The sequence below is a fragment of the Crocuta crocuta genome, unplaced genomic scaffold (assembly GCF_008692635.1).
Source record: "Crocuta crocuta isolate KB4526 unplaced genomic scaffold, BGI_CrCroc_1.0 scaffold139, whole genome shotgun sequence".
Taxonomy (NCBI): Eukaryota; Metazoa; Chordata; class Mammalia; order Carnivora; family Hyaenidae; genus Crocuta; species Crocuta crocuta.
In genome coordinates, this window is record NW_027533258.1 from 4,720,418 (window position 1) to 4,738,414 (window position 17,997).

Here is a 17,997-nt window from a genome sequence, read left to right on the forward strand (position 1 = left end):
ACCAAGAGGTAAAAAAAAAAAAAAAAAAAAAAGATTCTACAACATAAACGACAAAAGGTAGCACGGAAGGAAAAGAGGTTAAACAGATTTCTGAAGAAGACACACCACGGAGCCAGGAGACTAAGCTCGCCCACGAAGCGTTCCCGACCCAGGAGCGGGGACTGCGTCAGCGGGCTCACCCCACTTTACCCAGGTCACTTGGAAGGGCACACCTGTGGGAAAGCAGGGACTTGGCAAATGGCAGGTGAATGTGTGGATCAAGGGGAAAAGACAAACCCCACGAAGCAGAATAAAAGGGCTGAGAAGGTTTACAGTAACAAAAACTGCCACAGAGGAAGGTTAGAAGTCAGGAGAGGTAATAAAAAGCAGACAGCATAAGATCAGATCGCTGCTGTATATAACACACCTCACCAGATCCTTCTGAACGAAGGGGAAACTATAGGGAAGAAAGCAGCACAGACACCAGAAAGTAAAACGATGGGTGGAACAGGAGATAACCTGATCATTGCATGACTGGCTCCCTGAAAAACTCAAGAATAACTGAAAAAATATTTTTTTACTATCAAAAAAAAGTTTTTATTTTTACTTTATTTTAGAAAGAGAGCACAAGTTAGGGAGAGACAGAGAGAGAGGAAGAGAATGTGAAGCGAGTTCCACACTTAGCAAAGAGCTTGACACGGGGCTTGATCCCACGACCCTGGGATCATGACCTGAGCCGAAATCAAGAGTCAGATGCTCACCCAACTGAGCCACCAGGTGCCCCATTTGTTGCTACTTCAAAATTAACTCATCAATAAGAATATATAGTCTATTCAAAGAAAACTATGAAACCTAAGAGAGAAAAGATTTGGATAAAGGAAGATGATGTAATATGGTAAAGATCTCAATCCATCCCCAAATTAATCTGTAAATACGTTAAAATTCCACTTAAAGGACTAACAGAATTTGGGGGTATTAAGGGGAACTGAGCTGTGTCCAGGGACAGAGTTTCACAAAGTCTTAAGCTTGTGAGTAGAACATTCAACACTGGTTAATGACTTACTAAAAACTGGGTGTCTCCACCTTATACCACTGGCTGAAATACACTTCCTGTACGTGAAATATTTAAGTGTAAAATATAAAATCACAAAATTAAAAGTGCAGCAAATATTTACAAAACTTTCATGTGGGAGGATCTACACATGATACAGAACCCGGAAATTACAAGGAAAAATACTGATAGATGTGATTATACAGAATGAATGTCTGCACATCAAAATCACAATAAGTGAAAAGCAGCAAGAAAACAAACACTATAAGGTGTCAGACATTTACAATAAGTATATGTAACGGGTTCGAATCGTGAATATTTAAAGACCCTTCACAAACTAACTACAGACAAACACTGAAAGGAAAGGAAAGAAGGCAAACAGGCCATTTGCAAAAGAAAGAGAAATCATCAATGAGCACGTGCAAAACAAAATATAAAACCTCACTAGCGGTTTTAAATACAGATTTAAAAACTCCAGGAACGCCTGGGTGGCTCAGTCGGTTAAGCATCCGGCTTCAGCTCAGCTCATGATCTCAGGGCTTGCGGGTTCGAGCCCCGTGTCGGGCTCCGTGCTGACAGCTCAGAGCCTGGAGCCAGCTTGGGATTCTGTGTCTCCCTCTCTCTCTCTGCCCATGCCCCGCTCATGCACATGAATGCGCACGTGTGCGTGCGCTCGCTCTCTTTCAAAAATAATAGATATTAAAAAACAAAAACCTCCAGAGCCATTTTTCACCCATCAAATAGGTAGAGTTTAGTTTAAAAAGGGTATTTTGGGGGCACCTGGATGGCTCCGTCTGTCAAGCATCCAACTTTTGATTCCGGCTCATGTCATGATGTCAAAGTTCATAAGGTTGAGCCCTACATCAGGTTGTGCACTAACAGCACAGAGCCTGCTTGGGATTCTCTCTCCCCCTCTCTCTCTGACCCTCCTCCCATGCTCTCATGCTCTCAACGTAAGTAAAGAAACTGTAGAAAGTAAAAATATGTTAAAAAATAAGAGTGTATGTTATTAACTAGCATTCATTGGTGAAGGTACAGAGAATTGGTATATCTGATGACAGCAGAATACAGGCAAAACTTTTATCAACAGAAGTTTTTCAGAGAAATTAAAAACTTTATGCATAGCCTTTGACCCAGCAAGGCCACCTATAGGCACTTATTCTAGGGAAATCATCAAAGATGTGACACTGAAGACATTCATGACAGCACTATTTATAACAACAAAAGATGAAAACAATCTAAAGGGAACAGGGATAAATAAATAATGATACTACTATGCAATGACACGCTATCTATCCATTTAAAACAGAGCATACTTCCAAGGCTCTTTCAGAAATAAATGGGTACAAGGACGTATGTACGATGATATTAAAGATCATTATTTTTAATAATGAAAGCTACAGACTACCTAAATATCAATTAATAAAGAAGTGGTTCAATAGTTAATATATTGACACTATGGAGTACTAGCAATCTTAAAAAAAGGAGGTAGATTTACCTATAGTGACAAGGAAGGCGGTCTGTGACATACTACTTAGGGAAGAAAGCAAATTATGGACACACTGTGTATACGCCCCCATTTTTGTAAAACAAACACATCAGAAACTATGTATGCATTAATAGAATACAGTATAATAAAATATAGTACAATATATAACATAATAGAATATAAAATAATATGGTATGATATGAAAATAATTAACCTTTCTTGAACCTTTACCATATGCTAGGTTTGATACTAATTTACCTGAATTATCTCATGTAATCTTCATAACAAACCTGAGTTACAATTATCCCTATTTTACAGATGAAGAAACTGAGGCTACAGACAAGGAAAATGAAATGTGCCCATTATCACAAAGTTGATAAAGGGCAGACCAGAGAGAGATTACAACCTAGCTAGCCTGAGTCCAGAGGCTGTACTATTAAGATGCATGCTGTGCAAAGGAGGAGACAGGAACACCAAACACCGTATGGAAAAGACTGATTAACCGCACAGACTGAAGGGAACTTTTTCATAGTATGTGGTTTCTTTATAAGAAAACACTACTTTTAAAGCTTTAAAAAAAAGTCACCAGAAACAGAGCAAACATGCTGACACAAAACATATGCACAGAATAACATTTTACAAAAATTACAAAAGCATTTACATTGTGATCTTATACTTGTATAAGAAGCAAACACGTATGAATAGGATGTATGGAAAAAATTCTAGAATATGCCCAAATCATCAAATTGGTTATAATTTTGAAAGGTAAAATTAAAGGGAGATTACATTCCTTTCATTTTTGTTTACCTGTATTTTCTATTTTGTCTTCTAAAAATAAACAACCAGACACCTGGGTGGTTCAGTCAGTTAAGCGTCTGACTCTTGATTTCAGCTCAGGTCATGATCTCATGGTTCGTGGGTTCAAGCCCCACAGAGGGCTCCATGCTAACAGTGTGGAACCTGTTTGGGATTCTCTCTCTCCCTCTCTGCCCCTCTCTCTCGAAATCAATAAATTTTAATAGAAGTAAAATAAGGGGCACCTGGGTGGCTCAGTTGGTTGAGTGTCCAACTTCAGCCCAGGTCACGGTCTCGTGGTTTGAGTTCAAGCCCCATACCGGGCACGCTGTTGCCAGTGCAGAGCCTGGTTTGGATCCTGTCACCCCCGGCCCCCACTCATGCTCACTTTTGCTCTGCCTCTCAAAACTGAATACACATTAAAAAAAATTTTTTTTAATTAAAGTAAATTAGAAAAGTAAAATAAAATAAAAAGTAAAAGTCAGTAATAAAAAACACTATTTTAACAGTTACTAAGCATATAATTAAGGTAATTATTTAAAAATATAAAAATTTAGGAAATTATAATTCTACTCAATCAATATTTTTAGGAAAATGTGAACAGTTCCTTATCTTCTCTCTCAGAGNCCTCCTATACGTGCAAACATATGATATTTGTCCTTCTCTGCCTGACTTATTTCGCTCAGCATAACACCCTCAAGGTCCATCCATGTTGCTACACATGGCCAGATTTCATTGTTTCTCATTGCCATGTAGTATTCCATGGTATAGATAAACCACATCTTCTTGATCCATTCATCTGTTGATGGACACTTAGGCTCTTTCCATGTTTTGGCTATTGTGGAGAGTGCTGCAGTAAGTTGACTTTTAAAAACAACACAAGCAATCTAAAATAAAATCGCATCCTCCATTCCCATTGTTTTTCTTTTAATAAAAGGCATTCTAAGTTCCGGGGGGAGAAATCTATACCTTGACAGGCTAAGGTTTGTACCAGTCGCATGGATAGCATAACCTATTGGTTTTAACAATCTATTTTCGTGTTCTGGTCTTGGAAAGTGTGTTGTAGCTTTTCAGCACAGATGTTATTCAGGGGAGGAAGAAAAAAAAAAAAGCCCTGCTTTTTATTGACCTATATTAAGTATAAAGTCAGCTGAGTCACCAGAGCCTCTTATGATCCTAACCCGAATAAAATGTCTTCAACCCAGTGTGGTCCTTGCAACGAACCCCAAAAACATTGTAAATAGCTCTGCTGGCAAGAGGAACGCCAGGAAGACATAGTGTTACTTCTTTATAAATTCAGTCTTACTTCCTTTCACATGAGGGGAAAAAAACACCGCCTTTAAATGGTATACCATTTACCAGCAAACATTTGGCTCAGGTCCTGGCATAAATGTCAAGGCACCTACTATTCTACAAGTGAAATAGAAGTACGATGACTACCTTGCCCTTCACTTATTCTACAGTTAATTACCCTTGGTATATTACGGCTATAAACAAGGGGAGGCAAAGAAAGACTAGTTCTATAAACGTGATCGCTGACTCTCAGATATTTCTGCCTTGCCTATCATTAGCCATAAACGAATGGCCCAAGATGTTAAAAGTCCAAAAGAAATCAATTGATAGATACCAGGGATTTTCTTAAAGAAAAATAAAAATCCTGCTGACTCTAAGACATGTGTGAATTCAAGTAATAAACTAAATAGGGAGGTAAAAGGTCAAAGAAGAGGGTAGGGGTCACCCAAAGGGTGCGGCCTCTGTAAATGGAACAAGCAGAAGGAAACGACTTTAATTCAATTAGCCCGACCAGAAACCTGGGGCATGGAATACATAAAATGATACCAGGGGAAATTTACTGCCCTGGGACGCCTCCATCCGTGGTTCCAGGGGACGCCGCTGCCCCCCCTTTTCCTCGGTGCATCTTGCTTTTGCACACATCTCTTGTGTGGCCCAGATCCTGCCCCCTCTGGCTTTTCCTGCTGCCAGCGGTCGCGAGGGCCGCTGTGGCCTTCGCGAGGTGAGTGCTCCCCGCACCCAGCCAGACCACCGAGTCTGGAATCGGCACTCTTCCTGCACAACACCTACTTCACTGGCTCGAAGGGTGGTCCGGGACCACCTGCATTATATCGTCTGGCATGCTTGTCAAAAATACAGATCTCTGGGTCCTGTCCCAGGCCTGCAGGCTCTGAATCCCTGGGGAGGGAGGCCAGGAAGTGTCGTCTGAACACGCGGGCCGTGTGTGCTCATTAGCACGCTGGCACGTGGGGAGGGAGGAGTCAGTGCGCCCTGCAGAACGCATTCGGTTCTGTCAAATGAGTAATTCTATCACCGCTTTAGCTTTCAGTCACCGAGGTTTACACATCAGACCCCACATCTGGAAGGCCTATTCAGAGTCCAGCGCTGTGAGGTACAGAAAAGGAAAAGCGTTACGAAGGTAGCCAGGAAGAAGGGAAGAAGGTGTGGCCTCCCACCAAAAAGACTGACCCTAAACCAAGTCTCATACTTTCCTGTCCGTTCCTAAAGAAGTGAGCGTTATGAAAATAAACTTTAAGGAATTATTTTAAATTAATCATTTCAAGTACCTCATTTAAGACTCTAAAAGGAAACGCTAATAATTACTTCCTGACTTTGCAGTCAATCAACACAGACTTCCTAATGGCCAAATGAAACAGCTCTTTCTAGCCGGCCATTTTAGCAGGCCTCTAGCATTTAAAAGGGTTGATCTCGGGGTGCTTGGGGGGGCTCAGTCACTTAAACATCCGACTTCAGCTCAGCTCATGATCTCACAGTTGGAGAGTTCAAGCCCCTCATCAGGCTTTCTGCTGTCAGTGCAGAACGTGCTTCAGATCCTCTGTTCCTCTCGCTCTCTGCCTCTCCCCCACTTATGCTCACTTGTCTCTCTCTCTCTCTCTCAAAAAGAAACATTTAAAAGTGTTGATCTCTTTCTTGGGGTGCCTGGCTGGCTCAGCTGGGAGAGCATGCAACTCTTGATCTCAGGGTTGTGAGTTCAAGCCCCACGTTGGAAGTGGAGCCTACTTTAAAAATAAAGTGTTGATTGCTTCCTTTGTGAACTCTGTCTTCTCCCGGCTTCTGTGACTAAGTCCTTTCCTGTTTCCCTTCCTCTGATTGTTTAGTTCCTTGCAGGCTCCATCGCACGCTCTACCCAATCCTTCAAATGGGTTGCACCCAGGTGTCTTTGGCTTCCTGCTCCGGTCAGTACCCGCTGGCCACTGACAAGTGCACTTATGGCTGTGGCCTCACGGCTGCTCCATGCTGAAGCCCCCTCAGTCTCACGGCCCCACGTTCTGTCTGAGCTCCTGTCCTGCACAGCACCTGGCCGCTGAGGATGCGCCGGCGGAGCCTCAAAATCCATTGAGTGCAAAACTGACCTCGCCATCTTCCCCTGCCAACCTGTTTCTTCTTCGGGATTCACTGTAGCCCCATACCACGTATCCCTTCCAGAAAGCTGTTGCCTTTTCTAGAGCAGGGACAGCAAACTCACAAATCCCCACGTAGCAGACTTCTTTTTTACTTGAGAAACAGGTGGAGCTGTTCTATGTAGTTTACAAATTTCATCTCCTTTAATACTCAGAATGCGTTGAAGTACTTATCATTATCTGGTTTACATGTTGGTAAATGGAGGCACAGAGCGTTGTCATTTTGGTTTTGTTTTAGATGGACCTTGCTCAATGTCACTCAATTAGTAAGAACCTGGGACTCTGGCCCAGAGGTCACTGCATTTTATGCCGCCCCAGCGCTCCCCCACCTCTACATAAGGTTCTGTTCATTGTTTCCTCAGTCTGTCTCTCTCTTGCCCCTCTGCCGAACCACAGCCTTAGTCCAGTCGACTGCCACTGATTTGTTGGCCATCATTTCATTCTATTTTTTTTTTTTTTTTAGTTTATTTATTTTGAGAGAGAGAGAGAAAGAGAAGGAGAGAATCCCAAGCAGGCTCCTCACCGCCAGCACAGAGCCCGATGTGGGGCTCGAACTCACGAACCGTGAGATCATGACCCGAGCCAAAGTCAGACACACTTAACTGACTGGGTCACCCAGGCGCCCCTGTTGGCCATCATTCCTGCCTCTCACTGGCCTGTGCTCGACAGCCGTAGTCGGCAAGGTTTGTTCTCTAAAGGGCCTGACAGGAAAAGTTCCAGGTTTTCCAGGCCGTGAGTTTCTATCACAAACACAGAGCTCTGTCAACACAGCATGATGTCAGCATGGAACACATGCGTGCGGCTGTGTTCCAATAAAACTTTATTTACAAAAGCAGGCAACCCTTGCTCAGTGACACCACCACCACAGTAGTACTACCCTACGCTTCATACGGGACTAAATTCCACACGGTCCCCAAACCTTAATAACTGAGCAGTAATTAATCAAGCCAATTAAAAAGATATATGAGACAAAAAAATGAAGCAACTGTGAGTTCCTCCAAAGAACTTTCCAGAACTTTCCACAGCTGAGATGTCAGAGCCAAACTCCTCAGCGTGAGATGCATGCCGACACGGCAACATGGCCCTGCCTAACTCTACACACTTTCAGTGTCACACGCAGATCATGCTGCCTTCCTCGCGGCCTCCCCAGTTTTCAGACCACGTACCCGACTTCTTCGCCTCTGCAACACCTTCCCCCTCCACTTACAGTCCCCGCCTTCAGGATCTTGTAAACTCCCCTTCGCTTCAACCCCCTTCACAGGCAGACACACTCCCTTCTCGGGGTCCCCGCAATGCCTTACCCAACACTGACTTCCCTAAGCATGCATGTAGTAATAACAATAGTATTACTAACGGCTAATTAAGTGCCCAGAAGGTGCTGGACATGTGGGTGTTCCACATGCATCGTCTCAGTTAATCCTCGTGATGAGGCTATAAGGGGAGCACCGGGTCTGTCCATTTTCCCGGTGAAGAGACCATGGCACTCCAAGGTGCAGTCAACTACCCAAGACCATAAAGGTTATAAAAGTTCTGGGTTTGAAACACACTTCTGGCTGACCGCTGTGGCTTTATTTTTATACACGCGTAGGCCTACAGAATCTCCCCACCAGACTACCAGCTTCTTGTTGGGGACAGAAATCCTGCACATCTGTTATCTTCAGCATCCAGCACAAAGGTATACAGTAGACGCCCCACAACTAACACTGAAGGGGAGGCAGGCTCTCAGTGAATTCCACCCACTAGACGATGCAGGGGGCCCCGCTTCAACTTCTCTCAAGGACGATCTCCCTCCAGTGGACGGTCCCGGTGTGGAGGACCACCGCCTCACAGGGCGGCCCACCTCACGCCCGATCGTTCTCCTGCGAGCTCTCCCTCATCTGCTGGCACATGGGTCCCCCCCACCCCCGTTCCGCCCTCTCAACTGTACGTCAGCAGCGCTGCTCCTTTAAGTCAAAGGGGCTACAGATACCAAGCAGGGCCTTCGTGTCTGCATTCTCCTTTCCCCCATCTGCTTTCTCCCCCCTCCCTTCTCTCTCCCGAGAAAAACAACCTCATTCCCCAAGTGGCACGGTTTCCAGCTCCCCTCTCGCTCGCACTTGCCCCCCTCTGGACAAATTCAAGTTGTTAACTTCCGTCCTAAAATCAAGTCCTTATAAATGAGAAGCACTGAACTCAGAGGGCTAAGCGCACTCAGCAGGGAGATGGCACGATGTCTGCCCACAGACACCTTACAGGAAGCGTAACATACATTAAGCAGACAGCCAGACATCTACCTGTAATCATTTAGAGACTAACCTTTGAGCTGCCCCCACCGTCAGGCATGCTGCTGGGTACTCTGAATGCACCGTGATTTAACTCTTTGATGACTTATGATTGCTCCTGCTCTACAGATGAGGAAGTTGTCTCAACAAGGCTGAGAACGGCCCAAAGGCTCATTTGACTAGTAAGCAGCCTAGCCAGGATCTTAACTCAAGTCTGCTGGACTTCAGAGCCATATTCCAAGGTTTGAGAAGGGAGACTTGGGCCAAGAGAAGGCTTAATGGAGAAGTCTTGAAAGGCTCTACCTTGATATGAGAGGGGCAGGAGGAATGGCTATGGTGGGTGTAAGGACGACCTAATGGGCAGGACAAGGTGGGGGGGGAGGAGTCTGCTTGTGGGGAAGATTCAATCATTCCTCTCAGGTCAGGCAGAGCGGAGGTGGGAGGCCATACGGAAGGACTGCAGACTCTGGAGTAGGTTAGGCACACACGGGAGCAGCGCTGTGGGAAAGCGGGTCCGGCAGGAGGAGAGAGGCAGAGATCAGGGCCAGGGGCTGTTGCAGTAACCAAAGGCGTCCTATGTTTTGGACCCGGGCTAGGAAGGCAGCCTCGGAAATGCAGGTGAAATATCTCACGGGTGTCACCAAAGACTCCAGCGCTAACAGGTGGAGGTCACACTAGAGATGAAGGGAGATTGTGGAGCAAAGACCTAAGAACAGGTCTAAGGGTTCCGGTTTGGGGGAAGCAGAGGATGCTGGTATTACTGCTGGAAATGCGACAGAGACAGCGAAGCGGTCTGCAGGACGAGACGGGGGTGCTGATGTGGACGCGTCCGGTGATGATGGTGCACACAAGGCAAGAAGTTCCTGCTGCTGCTGGGGGTCACTCCTGCTGCCTTCAGACTGGGAGGGCTCATTTTTGGGGTGACATCCTCAGGTTCGTTATCTGGAGTCATTCCTACCATGCCGAAACCATGATGCACCACTTACATAAACAACAAAAGTATCTTCCCTTGAAATGTGAGGATTCCTTGCTCAGCTACCCTACAGCACTAAGGCGCGTCTGCAAGGAGGCCCCTGGGATTAGCCCCACTGTTTTAGAGCTGTATTAGGTAGGTCTTATTATCGTTCTTCAGCTCTCCCGTCAGACTCCCTGGGCCTACTTGTCATCTCTCCTCCAAAAAAGACTTTTTTTTAAGTGACCTTGGTCACCAAGGAAAGAAGTTACCTGGTTTGCCTCCTTTCCCTTGGATTTCTGGCTCAACTGTACACACAAACAAACACACACAAACACACACACACACACACACCCTTTCCCTGGTTTTCTCTACTCTCAAAAGCCTCGCTGTCTCATCTGTTCATTTCTGCATCGTGGTTCCGTAACATGACTTGCCACTTCTGTCCTCAAAGAGGACCTGGTTTATTCTTCACCCGTTGTGCATCTTCTCCCTGTGCTCATCCAAGGGGAGGAGGAGAGACGGGATCTTCAAGCCGCGGATGCCCCGGGACGTGCCTTCTACGCATGGTTAGCCCACAACAAGCTACTTGTGCGCTTAGCTATGAGACGGGCGCCAACGATGGAGCTCTGCCTGCCTCGCTCATGGCTGTAACACCAAATGACACAACTACGGTTCATACCCAACGTGCACGATAAAATCTGGTACCGTTTGCTAGACACAGGCAAAGAAAACCTGGTCCCAGACCTTCTTCTCACAGAAGCGCGCTAAATCCCCGCACGCCTGGGACAGTCCCAGAGGCCCCACGAGAAGCAAAGCCCACCGGGGTCCCCATGGCCACCGGGGGTTCGCTGCGAACCAAGCACACGCGTGCGGGCATTTTTGTTTCCAGGCTCAAACAGAACCCATCGCTCTACTGGCGCTTTAAAGCATGGCCGGCATGAAAACACAAGTTGGGAAATGAGCAGGACGGCACACAACTTTAATTGCAAGAAGAGACCAGTTTTAGTTCTACAAGTTAGTGTGAAACCATTCACAGTTCTGTGTAAACGAAATTTGGAAAACTCAATTTTAAATCTCAGTTATGTCCAAGAGAGCAAAAGACACGAATGGAAGATTGGCAGTTTTAAGACACTCCTTTCGGTATGGCTACAAATAAAGCTTCGAGTAAGACCCTGACTGCAGCAGAAAAGCCCCGTACCTGTGAGCTTGATTTTGGACAGCCGCGCCAAAATCCCTGGCAATTCCTCCAGATGCAGCTTCATCTCTCGCCACTGCTTTTCAGCCTTTGTCTCCCTTCCCACGTCCAGTGCGCCTTCAACTACGGAGGCCGAGTTCGGTTCCTGCAATGCTTTCTCACGGGGCTTTCCGGGTAAAGGTAGGCAGGGGGGTGGAAGAGGTCTCACCTCGCAGATTTCTGCTTTGGCCTGAGCCAGAGGGGCTTTGTCAAGGAAAGGGGACGCCATGGGCTCCGGCTTCCGCTTCACTTGCTGGTTGAGGCTTCGGTTCAGTTGTGTGACATACTAAACAAAAAAAGCACATGTTACTATCAATCTGGAGCCCAAAAGGCTCTTACACTCTTGTCTGGTAACACTGTCTGTCAGTCTGATACAGTGCTTGAGAGGTTTTCCTAAACCTTTGTAAATAGACGCTGAGTTAACGAATAGTGGAGTGTCTGCTACGTGGAAATCTCCACACTAGGAGGCATGGAGACTACAACTAATGCCTCAGCAGTGATTTTTAATTCTGTGGTTTAGAAAGTCCTAGAAATTTAAGTTCTTTGAAAGAAAAAAAACCATATTTCGTGTTCATTCCCTCTAGCACTTCTCCAATGTGGTACCACAAACCAGATACAATACAAATACAATGAAAAAGTTTTTCATCATCGAGAGCCCAAGTCAACCTGTTGACTTTCCATGTTCCCAGGCAAACAGTGCCGAGGGGCTCAGCGGTGGGGTAGGATTCAGGACCAAGTGACATGAAAGCACTGTGTATGTGGAAAAGAGCGTGAATTTGGGAGTCCGACAGTCTCTCCTGCATAAGCACTAACTAGCTAACGTAGTAGGGCACTTTCTAGTTTTACAGAATATATATCTTTATCATTCATAAATTTAAGCTTCCAAAAGGCTACTTAAGAAAATGATCATTATCAGTATCTCTTTAGCTTACAAAAGAGAAAACTAAGGCTCAGAAATAAAGTGACAGAGTCCATGACAAATTAGTTGTAACTGACAAGTCAACAGCCAGGTGGCTGCACGTCCATTCTGATAACCAGTTGAGTGATTTTCAGTTATATCACAAAGACCTGACACACGCAAGTCCCAGAAAAGAATTACAAACTCGCGAATGAACCAGAGTTGTGTTTACACAAAAAGGCATTATATACACACTTCTAAATATCCATTATGGCCTTGATCCCCAACTTAAAAAATCTGAACATTTCTGGAAATGCAACTGTCTTATCATAATTATGAGTTTCATTAAGATTTTAAGTTACTTTTAAGTTTTAAGTTAAAAAAAGATGAAGAGGAGCATCAGATCAGTGTTTAGAGGATGAATTTGATAACTGTTCATACTTATGTCATAACTATGAGTTTTCAGCTCTCATTTTTCCATTCTGTACTTAGTTCTATTTGAGAAAATGGCAGACGCCCTCACTGGTAATTAAGAGAAAGTTAACACGTTGCCCACACGACCAGGGAGCCAACCTAGAGGACCGAGACTGTGAGCAATGCTCACTATAAAGTGCCTGGCAAGTTACAAGATCTCAATTAGCTTGAGTCTACTCAGAAATACATGTGTTTAAAAGACTGAGATGCAAGGCTGATGTAAGAACACAGTCACATTGTTAAAGATATTATTTCTACGTTACTGATGTATTCACAGAACTCTACAGAATTTAAAGAGATGTATGATAACCGTTCGGCTTTTCCTAATTTTACCCGAGGTTTTCAATCTTCCTCCAAGCCTCATCAATACGTTCATGATCATACTTTTAACCTCAGACACCAGGGTGATTAAGACTAATCGAAACAAGGAATTAAAGTTTTGGATAAACTTCTTACACCAGGAATTTCTCAAATTCCCTCCTACGAAGAAAGAAAGGGCAGACGGCAGCAGAGCGAGTGTGCTCTTCTGAGAAACGCACCATGCGCTTGAGGAAGGTGAAGTGCTGAAATGTCATCCACTGCTTCCGGACACTCCTGAAAAGATGCATGAACTCGCGGGGGTATTCCTGCATAGCTCTTCTTTCGAGATACCAGATGCATCCTCCCACCCAACCTGTAACAGAGAAAAGGGGAAAACAACATCCACAGGATCAGCGCGTGTCACCGAATGCTGCCGGCGCCTACCCGGAAGCGAAGCCGGCCGGCGCGGTAAGCAACGCATGCGTGATGGGCCAGCCCTCGGATCCGGTTTGCCAGTCACTGCAGTGTATTGGTTCTGGTCACCAAGGCAGCGTGATTCTTCAGCAGGGACTGGGAAACTTTTCATTTTCGGTTTCGTTGTGCTTTTATTATGTCACATGCCATAACACCCACACTGTCGATCTTTTTGAGAAAATGTTAAAACCAACAGTTCCGTCATTTTTAAAACAGTAGAGGGGCACCTGGGTGACTCAGCTGTTACATGTCCGACTTCTGATCTCAGCTCAGGTCATGATCTCACGGTTCATGGGATCCAGCTCCACATCCAGCTCTGTGCTGACAGTGCAGAGCCTGCTTGTCATTCTCTCTCCCTCTCTCTCTCTCTTCTCAAAATATATAAATAAACTTCAGAAAAAATGTTTTAAAATGGTAGAAAACAAGAGAAAAGTTCTTCTCAATAAGTAACAGCAAACTGGGAAATACATTTCAGATTAGTATTTTGGCCATGCTGGGGAAGATGAGTAACCAAAAAGGAGGGGGAAACATTCCTCATTGAAGTGAGGCTCTATCAATCATGTCAGAAAGAGGCAAAACAGCTCTGAATTTGGCTTTTAATCAAAACACACCTCCTCCCAAATAACAGACCCAACGCTTCTGTGTAAGGCCATGGAAGGGGGAGGGGGGCTCTATCACTTCCACGACGACGCTAAATAGTTCTGGTTCTCTGCCACGTTCACTCATCGCTTCTCAGTTTTCTGTGGCATCTCTTCTTTGCTGTGTGTGGCCACGTTAAGACAACCATGTCCCACTGCTTACTGTCCCTGGGCACATTTTAGTGATGGGGCAACTTCTAAACTTCAACTCAGTGCTAGGGCCATCATGCCTACTTCCCACTGCTCTCTGTGTCTCCACACGGATGGGCTGTAATAGGCTTTCTGGAAGCCCAGCATAGACCTTACTGGCCTAGACATGTGAGCGTAACTCCTCACTCCCCGCTGGGCACAGCACACATTTCACAATTCGTCCATCTTTGTCAATGTTTCCCTGCTTCTCGTGTCTTGCCTCTGCTCTCTGCCTGTCAAACTTTCAAAGTCTCTTTTCCACTACTTCTGGCACATTAAACTCTTTTTAATGGCACTTCTTACTGCAAACTTTCCACGTGTCTCCACCATCTTATTTTTGGGTTCCTTGATGGCAGGGACTGCTCTTTACTCAGCTCTGCTACAAGATCTTAGCAGAGTGCTCTCTATACAATGACGAGAAAATGTTTGATGGCTGGATTTCCTACATGACTTACTCGGACTGTGGGAAGAAGTAACATTGGCCCTCAGAACATATGGAAATTATCTTAGACTGGAAACGTCACTTCTTCACTGAAATCACACTCTGCAACCTCAGTGAATTGTGAAATACTTATTTTCTATACACGTGAGTATGCATTTCCTGCATATGCGTACAGGAGGGAAGAGCAACACAGATATCAGTCCTCCAAAATTTCCCTTCAAACGAGTCATCTAATAGTCAAGGGCTCTTTTTTTTTTCTTGGATGGATTTTCCTTTTATTGTCTTGACACTGTTCTTTGGGAAGATAGGATTTAATTTTTTTTTTTTTAATGTTTACTTTTGAGAGAGAGAGAGTGGGGGAGGGACAGAGGGAGAGAGGGAGACACAGAATCCAAAGCAGGCTCTGGGCTCTGAGCTGTCAGCACAGAGCCCGTCGCGGGACTCAAACTCCCAAACTGCGAGATCATGAACGGAGCCAAAGTCGGACACTTAACTGACTGAGCCACCCAGGCACCCCGGGAAGACAGGATTTTAATATCAAGAAAACATCAAAGTTTTATTATTGTTCTGGGCCTTAATTTCAAAACTAGGTTTTGTGGGCTTTTTTCAAGTTTATATATTTTGAGAGAGAAAGAGAGAGCTTGCAAGCCGGGAAGGGACACAGGTAGAAGAAGAGAGAATCCCAAGCAGGCTCCCCACTGTCAGCGCAGAGCACCATGCAGGGTTTCATCCTGATCTCTGAAACGTGAGATCACGACCTGAGATGAAATAGAGTCGATCACTGAACTGACTGAGCCACTGAGGCACCCCCCAAAACCAGTTTTGAGTTCTTTTGGTCCAATGAGAAATACAAGTTGCTGGGAGGAAAAGAACCACCTTGGAAAATAACTCTCAAGGTTAAGTGTGTCAAAGCTAGATTTTATAGAATAGTAGTAAGAAAAAAGAAAACAGCTAGGAAACCATCCTTTTAAATGATGAAAACACTTCATTCGGTGAAAACGTGTTATATTTCTATGTATCAGTGCCTAGAAACTAAAAGACATTTCAGCCCTACTTAAATGTAGGTTTGAAGATACGCAGAGCTTACAATATTTACATTACAAATCTGTAAACATGTGACCATATCCACTATTCACGTCAATACTGAGTCATGATAGAGAACTTTTTTTTTTTTGGGAGAGAGAGAGAGCAAGCAGGTTCCTGCACNCAACCATGAGATCATGACCTGAGCTGAAATCAAGATTAAGACACTCAACTGATACAGTCAGCCAGGCGCCCCCATGATGGTAAATAAAGCAGTTACACACATAACCGAAGGTCCTGAATTTATTGTAATGGCTATAAAACACTCTGAATTTTCAGAAGCAAAAGCAGACATAACTTTTAAACAACTAATATAGTCCCGCCCTACCTTTCTGCCACCCTTTCCAATCACGCTGCCTCCACATATCAGGCTCTTATAATGACCTTGATCACCAGCAGGTAGTACAGACCACTTCCTGGCAGATTTTTTGGCAGCTGCGTTCGTAGTTTCAGGAAGCTCAACTGTCTATTGATTCCTCTCATACCAGCTTTGAAAAGACTGAGCCAGCAACAAAGCACGTGGACCCCATGCAGCCCGCTTACTGGAAACCGGGAACTCCGAGCAGTTAAGTGAGACTGTTCTCTAAGAAGCAGAAAGTACAGAACCGATGGGCAGAAAAGCAGCAAGTCAGAGGACCCCGCCCTGGGAAAACCTCCATACAGAGGTGACAATTCAAGCACGGGGAAAGGAGGAGCTCTCTTGAGAGTGAGGGCCTGGGGTCAGGATCCGAGAACACTCACGGTCAGGGAGGACAGAAAAAAGAATCACAGGCCTTTTAAGAAGACTTTCCATCATACGCAATTACACGAGAACACAGTGGGCTCCCCCTCCTTACGCCTCAAGCTTCAACAACTACTAAAACCATGACCAATCTGGTTTCCTCTATATACTTCCTCTTGCTTCCCCCACCTCCTTCCTTCTTTCTGAACCAGAAGGGACCTTTGAGATCATCTGGTTCAACGGCTTCCCTCGTATTATAGATGTGTAAACTCAATTCCAGGGAACACAAACAACACGCCCTGAGATTACACAGCCAAAAGAGACTCATAGGATAACGTGGTATTTTAACCCAATATTTAATACTTAAAGTTAATTATTTGTTATTTTATTAAGAGAAAGAAAGGAATTTCATAGTCACTGTGATCAACATTGCTGGGCCCTGCAGGGAGCTTGTGACAGGTGAGGCGGCCTCAAAAACTGTTTCTGGGACTTGACCAGAAGGGAGCCCCCAGCTTCCAACACGGACCTCGACCAACACATTCCTCACGCGGTCATTTGTTATCATCAAAACTACTGGGGGCGAGACAATTCCCAGCTTCCTCTTTATCATTTCTTTAGTATCTCCATAATGAATAAACAGATATCACGCGTTGACAAATAAATAGTAAGAGTCAACAATATACACCGGTACTGATTGGGGCTCTGGGGGCACAGAGATGAGCCAGAGGAGAAACTGTCCCTAACCTTCGCAGGGTTGACAATTCTAGTTGGGAGAAACACACAATAAACCTGCATATAAATCAGAAAGTACAGACTGTGCTAACCGCGGGGAAAGAAATAGAAGTGATGTGAGAAGTCGGGGGGGAGGGGTGTCTACCTTAAATAGGGTGGTCAGGGTAGGCATCTCTGAAAAGGTGGCACTTGAGCTGAGATGTGCCAAATGGCCACGGGGGCTCAGGCCACCTTCAAGGTAGAGTCGTTACAGGTCTTTCAAGCGGGAGGATGGTATCGGGGGCCACCGCCGACGGTGGAAAGCCAGCAGTTTGAGAGGGGCTGTGCCCCACCGTCTGCTGCTGTCATCACCTGCGTCGCTTTATCATGACAACGTTATCTTCGCTGTCATCACAACCCTTTCTACTGGAACAAGGCTTCTGCGTGAGGGCAAAGCGCTCGCCTGTCCTTCCGAAGCGTACAAGTAACTTACACGTGTAACTAGGAACCGAGGCTCCGAGCCGCCGGGAGGCTCGCGGGGCCCCAAGGTTCCGCTCCGTCCCCTCGGGCAGCCTCCGCTCGGAAAACCGAAAGCAGCCCCAGGCACCAGCCCCCGGGGGAGGGGGACGGAGGAGGTGGGGACCACAGCGCAACGCGAGACCCCCGCTCCACGGCCTCTTCACTTCAGGCTGCTCCAAAGGTCACTCTTCACCCCCCCTCCCCGCCCCCCCGGTACCCAGCCGACCTCGCCAAGGGCTCCCAAGGTTGCAGCGGGCCGGAACCACGGCGTTGCACGTGGCAGAAAGATGACAGCCTCCCCAAAGTCGTGCCCCGGGGCGGGGGCAGGGCCTGGCAGGAGGCGGGGGGGG

General features: G+C 45.6%; 1 protein-coding gene across 1 annotated transcript in view; it reads right to left on the reverse strand.

Annotated features, from left to right (window-relative positions):
• Positions 1-17,997, reverse strand: part of COX10 (cytochrome c oxidase assembly factor heme A:farnesyltransferase COX10) — a 127,078-nt gene that overhangs the window by 108,791 nt on the left and 290 nt on the right. The window contains exons 2-3 of the mRNA XM_077746646.1: positions 13,110-13,243; positions 11,163-11,484 (exon numbers count right to left, since the gene is read on the reverse strand). Of these exons, the coding sequence (XP_077602772.1) occupies positions 11,163-11,484; positions 13,110-13,243 (456 nt within the window). The remainder of the gene's footprint in view (positions 1-11,162; positions 11,485-13,109; positions 13,244-17,997) is intronic.